The 7,335-nt window shown below is 32.6% G+C and overlaps 1 protein-coding gene across 1 annotated transcript in view; it reads right to left on the bottom strand.

Moving 5' to 3' along the window:
* Positions 1-7,335, bottom strand: part of LOC103594074 (UV radiation resistance-associated gene protein) — a gene marked incomplete at its 3' end in the record, with an annotated part of 302,923 nt that overhangs the window by 260,769 nt on the left and 34,819 nt on the right. The window contains exon 2 of the mRNA XM_008577262.1: positions 4,079-4,196. Coding sequence (XP_008575484.1) covers positions 4,079-4,196 — 118 coding nt within the window. The remainder of the gene's footprint in view (positions 1-4,078; positions 4,197-7,335) is intronic.

Here is a 7,335-nt window from a genome sequence, read left to right as displayed (position 1 = left end):
AAAAAAAAAAAAAAAAAAAAAAAAAAAAAAAAAAGAAAAAAGAAAACAGATCATTCTAATTTCTTTAAAAGGAATCTCCTACTGATGAACATTTAGGTTATTGCTAATTTTTGGATATTTCAAATGCTATAAATAAACAATCTTTTAAAGATATATATCCTAAGACTCTTGAATCTATAGAACAAACTTTCAGAAGTGAAATCGCAAGATCAAAGAACAAGTACAGTTTGATAGATATTGCCAAACTTTTCTCTAAAAATATTATACCAATTTATAATACTATTTATGAAAATACCTGTTTTCCCAACACTATGCAACCCTAAGTATTATTCTCTTCATTATCCCCAAACGGTTAACCAATTCTTCCAGCCATTAATTGACTATATAAATGTATGTATGTATATATATACATATACCAGAGTACTTCAAAAATTCATAGAAAAATAGAACTAAAAGACAATATGAAGATTTCCATGAAGTACTCTCATGTTCTAATATATACGTACCATACTTTTTTCCAAGGGGGAAAAAAAAAGTTTAAAAGAGATTACAGTGTTGTTTTTTATTACAAGGTACTTTTACATTATACTTAATACATTTTTATATTGTTTGAATTCATTACAAGTATGTAGTATTCTAAAATCAGTGAAAAGCACAATAAAAATAGTCCTGTTTTCTTTTGAGAAAGAATTCCTTAGTTTAATCTGCAAAGTGTCTAAATTAAATAGTTCTCACAATAAATATCTCCAGCTCTAAGAAGAGAAATAGTAGATTATTTCTTTCAAAACTTTGTTGACTGGCTAAACATATGAATAATATTCAAACTGAATAATTTGCCTTCTCCACTAGACACTCAAAATGGATGGACCTACCAATTTAAATGAAGAGAGGTCAACAAAGGGGCCATATAATTTGTAAAGAAATCATTGAGTATGAGGTAATTTCTAATATGCTAAACTTGAGCATACACTGTCTATCATTCTGTTAGATCTAAAATATTGTCAATAAGGGCTGGCCCATGGCTCACTCGGGAGAGTGCAGTGCTGATAACACCAAGGCCATGGGTTCGGATCCTTAAAATAAAATAAAATAAAATAAAATAAAATAAAATAAAATAAAATAAAATAAAATAAAATAAAATAAAATAAAATAAAATAAAATAAAATAAAATAAAATAAAATAAAATAAAATAAAATAAAATAAAATAAAATAAAATAAAATAAAATAAAATAAAATAAAATAAAATAAAATAAAATAAAATAAAATAAAATAAAATAAAATAAAATAAAATAAAATAAAATAAAATAAAATAAAATAAAATAAAATAAAATAAAATAAAATAAAATAAAATAAAATAAAATAAAATAAAATAAAATAAAATAAAATAAAATAAAATAAAATAAAATAAAATAAAATAAAATAAAATAAAATAAAATATTGTCAATAAAATTAGCAGCAGAGTCTAAGAAAGTAAACAGTGAAGTTAGAGTAAAAAATTGGTTACACTCCCCAATGCATCATGTATAAGCATTGACTCTGTCCAGGTCAATTAACCTTTTGGGGCCATAGTTCCTTGATCTTTCAAAGGAGAATGATATCTGGAAAACGAGAGGGTTGTTATGAGGTTCAAATGAAATAATGAATTATAAATACATTATAAACTATAATTTTTATTAATGAAATTTTATAACTTGTATTCATTAAATTTGAGCAAAACCATCTGACATGTAATTTTCAAAAAGATATCGTCCAAGATCTATTTCTACATGAAAGAGACCGTTAGATACAAAAGCTTCTCTCTACACCCATGCTAAGACCTAATGAAACAAAGCAATCAGAGGTTGCAGAGCATGGTTCCAATGGCGTTTTGGCTGTTATGCAGCATTCCATTCATTCAAGAAATGCTTTATTAGTGCCTCAACTTCACTCATAAGAGGAGATATACAAACAAAATATACTGCAAAACTATTTTTCACATATCAGATTAGCAAAAATTAAAAAGTTTGCACATCTGTTAGTGAAACTGTGGGAAAAAAAAGGCACTTGTACGTAAAATGACTCCCATGGAGGACAATCTTGTAATATTTACCAAAACTACAAGTACATACTCTCTTTGTCCCAGTAATTCCACTTCTTGGAATTTACCCTATAGATATACAGCACTTATACAAAATAACATATATACAAAGTTATTCAATGCAATACTACATGTATAGCAAAAGACTGAAGCAACCTGAACGTCCACCAATAGGAAACATTTAAATATATTAGGGTACATCTATTCAATGCAAAACTATGCAGAAAAAAAAACCAGAGAAGCTCTCTATGAAACCACATGGAAAAACCTCAACACCTAGGACATATTAAGTTAAAAATGCAAGGTACAGAAATATATATAGTATGGCACTATTTGTGTAAATAAGATGGGGAAAGAAATAAGAATATTCCTATTTTTTACTTAAATTTGTATAAAGACTCTTAGGAAAAATGAATAAGAAATGAATAACAGTGGTTATCAGGGTGAGGAGGAAAACTAAGAGGTGGGGAACAGGAGAAAGGGAGACCTTAATATAAACCTTTATAAGATTTTAAACCATGAACTGCATTGCCTATTCAAAAAATTAAGAAGAAAAAAATATTTGAGGTCCTAGTATGTGACAAGCATTTTTCCAGGTATTGGGAACAGAGCAGTGAGCAAAACCGACCTAAAAATTTCTGCCCTCCATTAAGCTTACATTCTAGTGGAAAGAGACATACATTAGCCAAATAATTAAATATGTAGTATGTCAGGTAATCTTAAATACTGTGGAGAAGAATAAAGCACAGAAGTCAAAGAGAAGAATAGTCACAATTTCTGAAAGGGTTAGTTAGTAATCACATGAAAATGGAGGAATTACATGAAGATGGAGGAATTTAGAGTACTTTTTTCATCCTTAAAAATTATTTTAATGCTACCTATTTCTTGATTGAATTTTTTAATAAGCATATGCTATTAAAATTAAAAACAGAAAAAGTCATTAAACAATTACTGCTTTAATAATGGTAACTAAAACTAAAAGGATAAAATGTTACTTGAATTTTTCATCTTTGTCATAGGACAAGATTCAAATAAGTCCTTTGTTACGTCTTATTGAAATAATAAAACTTTTGTTAGCATGAACAATGTTTAATCACATTTTTCCAAATGTTATTACATTATATCAGTTGATCCTTATAAAAATTTTTGTAGCCTACCTCATAAGACATCATTATCTCCACTTTACCAATAGAGAAAGTTAGGTTCAAAAAACCATGATCTTCATCCAAAATCACAAAGCCAGTAAGTAGCTGAGCTAGAAATAGTATCATTGTATTTTCAATCCTAATCCAATGTTCCTGTCATTTTACCATGCTTCCTCTCTTATACCATCCCACCTAAGCCAACTGATTATATCTCAGTGCCTTTCAACCACTATGTATTCCAAAGATTGTTGTGATTGTGAATCAAATATTCAGTCTACTCTTAGAACTGTCAAAGAAAAATCCAGAATATATAAAATTGAATTATAAGAAACCATGTCATTATACTAAAAATGACTCCATATACACAAAGAATTATAGATAGGAGAAGATATAAACGAGGTCCCTATTTTACCATAATTTTTAAGAAATTGATTATATTTTAAAGAAAAGTAAAATTAGTACAGGATACTGGACTCATATAATCTATTTTAAATGTTAGCTACTACAACAGTAACATTCATAATGGAATGATAAACTTATCAATGGAAAGCTCAGCTATTTGAAAGACTATCCAACAGTCATGCTACTTTTCTTTTTTTTTTTGGTGGCTGGCTGGTAAGGGAATCCCAACCCTTGACCTTGGTGTTATACCACCACACTGACACCACGCTCTAACCAACTGAGCTAGCAGGCCAGCCCCAGCCATGTTTCTTTTGTATACACAATGACTGCTCATGAGACAATTTAGTTTTCCAAGAAGCAATAACAGTAGGAGGCACTGAGAATCACTTGTGTTACAAAAGAATAAAAGTGAGATGTAACAATCTGTGGGAAGCAAGTCCACAGATTCTCTTACCTTTATATATCTTTTCAGCATTACACAAGTGAAGAGTAAAGTAGGTATCGAGGAGTTGATGGCCATTTCTATTAACAATGTTCCGGGCAGCAATGTTCCGAAGATGTCGAAGACGCCGCTAAAAAATAACAACAAGAGGACACTCAGCTTTTTCCTCCTATAAAATTTTCTGAAAGTTGCAGTTCAAACATAAAATATAATAAGTTGTCCTAGTCATTTACTTGTTGAGCCAGAAACCATAACCCAGTCTCTTATTCATACCTCAACATCCCCTCTGTCAAATAGGAATTATACCCACCATAGCTCATTTACAAGGTTGTTGTGAGTGTGAAATGACAACAAATATGAAATATTTTTGAAAAGCACAAATGTTATATAAGTGCTATATACCTGCAGGATAGCATTAGTACTGCCTGGAACATAAACTAAGTAGTAATTTGCTTTTTTCCACAGAAGGCTTCTAATAGATATGCAAAGTCCGTCTCATATCAACAGAAAATAGCAGTTATTACACACATATGCCCCTGTTACTAGTTCAGTCTAGACGCCAGATCTGTACAACAAGGTAAAGGTGCCAAAGCCAAAAAATAAAACTAGTAACTCACTGGTCACACCACCCAGCCAATAACCCAATTGTTGTGAGCTTAAATTAAATTCTCACTTCACCAGCAGCCAACCAATCTCTATGTCCTAATCAACCTCCTTCCTAACAATTTCTCCAACAAGGATGCTTGAATTATTTGGAGTCACAAGTGCTGGAAACACAAAATCTCCATAAGCAACAGAAATCAACAAAAATACAAGATAAGCTTAAGGGGTAACCAAATCACTTCATATCAAAAAGGGAAAATGATAGTTACTAGAATGCTGAAGTCTGGTCACAGCAGCTTTGTCTGTAAAAGCTAGTACCCTGTATCAGATAATTAGCTTTAGAAACTAAAAAATAGAAACCAAGTGCTTAGTTTTAAAATATGTTTAAAGCTCTCCCTTCAGGCTAAAAGCCAGTCCATTATCCTGAGGTAAGTCCACCTTCAGTTACATGTGCAGTCAGCCAGAAGAGCCCAGTTTTTTTTTCCATGCACATACCAACCCAATTCTTTCTCCCAGTCTACAGATTGACTTTTTGAGAGAGGAAGTTATTGTCTGATGAGATTTTTTAGTCCTCTAAGTATGAAAAGCCCCAAATGAATTTTTTAAAGTTTCCTAGGTCTTACTCCAAAACACTCATTTTTCCACAATCTGCTAATGGCTTCCATTCCACCCTCTGGATTACAGCAACCATTTTGTCCTGCTATATTATTTTCATTAACCCTTTCAATAAAAATTTTAAAATTGACAGAAACCACTAATTATCTATATACACTAACAACATCTATTTTGCTGTAGTATTGCAATCTTGGTCCTCTGTTCAAAGACTGAAAATATTACCCAAAACTTCTAGAATACATTACAAACTTCTCTTATTGCTTGCAAAGCCCTCTGCAGTCTGACCTCTCCACATCCCACCCTTACCTCCCACCAGATTTTCTACATACTCAGACCCTCAGATCACATACTTTCCTAGCTCCATGCTTTTGTTCATGCAAGCCCCTCAATCTAGAATACCATCCCTCTCTCTTCTCTTGAAGGATATCCTATTCATACTTCAAAGTTTAGGATAGAAGATTCCTCCTCCTTCCAAATTTTCCAACTGAAATTAGTTGCTCCTGTATTAGAATAAATAAGAATTTTGTTTCTATCTCTACTATAGCACTTATTTCATTTAACCTTGTATTATAGTTTGTTGTTTACAGTTATCTTCTCTATTAATCTAGCAGAAAAAGACCCAATGATAGAGACCATTACCGTCACTGTACTGTTAGCATTTATTAAATGTTTACCATGTGTCATGCACTGTGCTAAACATTTCATACGTGTGATCATCTAATCCTTATAACAACCCTATGAGGTTAGGTATTACTCATTATTATTATTCATTTCCCTAACTCAACATTTCTAAGTAACCAAATATAAACAAAAAAACAAAACAGTAAATAATAAATGAGAGAGGATATCCCAAAAGAAGGAGAGAAAAAGGGCAGAAAGAAAGCAAAGGGGTTACACCTATGTATGTGGGTATCTGCATCTATATACTATGTATATCAAACAGAAACAATTTGGTCTTAAACTCCTCTATTGCTAAAGAGGACAGAGCAATGACCTATCCTCAACTCGAGAGAATAATTTTATGACAAATGCCATCATAACGGAAATGATTGCCTTACAAAGCAGTATTACAGGGCTTGGATGGAGACTGACTCCGTGATGGACGCATGGATATGGCTGAAGAGATCATTACGTTGTGTAAGAAATTAGTGCACCCACCTCCAAGGCACCTTCTGACTCCAAGCTCTAGGTTCTCATCTGGGTGGATTACCAATGTAATCCACTGATGTGGTAAAACAGAACTGACCACATCAGGTCATTCAGTAAGAAGGTCTACAAAAAACCAAAAACTCCTCCACAAATAACCAACTATGCTTAAAGCACTGATTGGGTTGTGTGACTTTTTGCCTTTTCCTTTAATTTACCTATTTCAAAAGCAGTACGGTACGTATTTTCACTACTACATGATTAATTAAAAATCAAAGATGTGCTTAGCAGCTGGAACGGACAAAGGAAATAAACTCTTTATGGGTAAAATACTGATGTAATCTTGGTGAAAGGCAGTAAATGCACACATGAGCCCTCTTGTGCCCTATGTCTTGGCCTTTTCTTTAATAACATTCATTCCAATTTTATCATAAAGCTACTTTTTTATTTTTAAAAAATGGTAACCTGTAATAACAGATAACTGAAACAAGATTATTTTATCTAGTTATTAACACAGTTACAAATAATTGAATTGTTAGGACAATATTTATTAGTGCACTGGCCCTCACAGAAGCATTCACAATTGATTTGCTTAAAAGTAGGTGAATATTGGGGCCGGCCCGGTGGCGCACTGGATGGTGCGCCGCTTGGGAAGCATGGCGGCGCTCCCGCCCGGGGGTTCGGATCCCACATGCAGACCGGTTCCCGCTCGCTGGCTGGGCGAGGCGCGGGGGCGACACCAAGGGTTGCGATCCCGTTGCCGGTCCCCGGTCCGGTGCGGGGGCAACACTGAGGGTTGCGATCCGTTGCCGGACACGGAAAAAGACAAAAAGACAAAAAAAAAAAAAAAAAAAAAAAAAAAATTGGGAAGAGAAAGAAAAAAAAAAAATTAGTAGGATTCTGTA

This window comes from Galeopterus variegatus, unplaced genomic scaffold (genome assembly GCF_000696425.1).
Source record: "Galeopterus variegatus unplaced genomic scaffold, G_variegatus-3.0.2 Scaffold1473, whole genome shotgun sequence".
Lineage (NCBI taxonomy): Eukaryota > Metazoa > Chordata > Mammalia > Dermoptera > Cynocephalidae > Galeopterus > Galeopterus variegatus.
The sequence above is the reverse complement of the archived record's forward strand: the minus strand, read 5'-3'. Positions and strand labels throughout refer to the sequence as shown.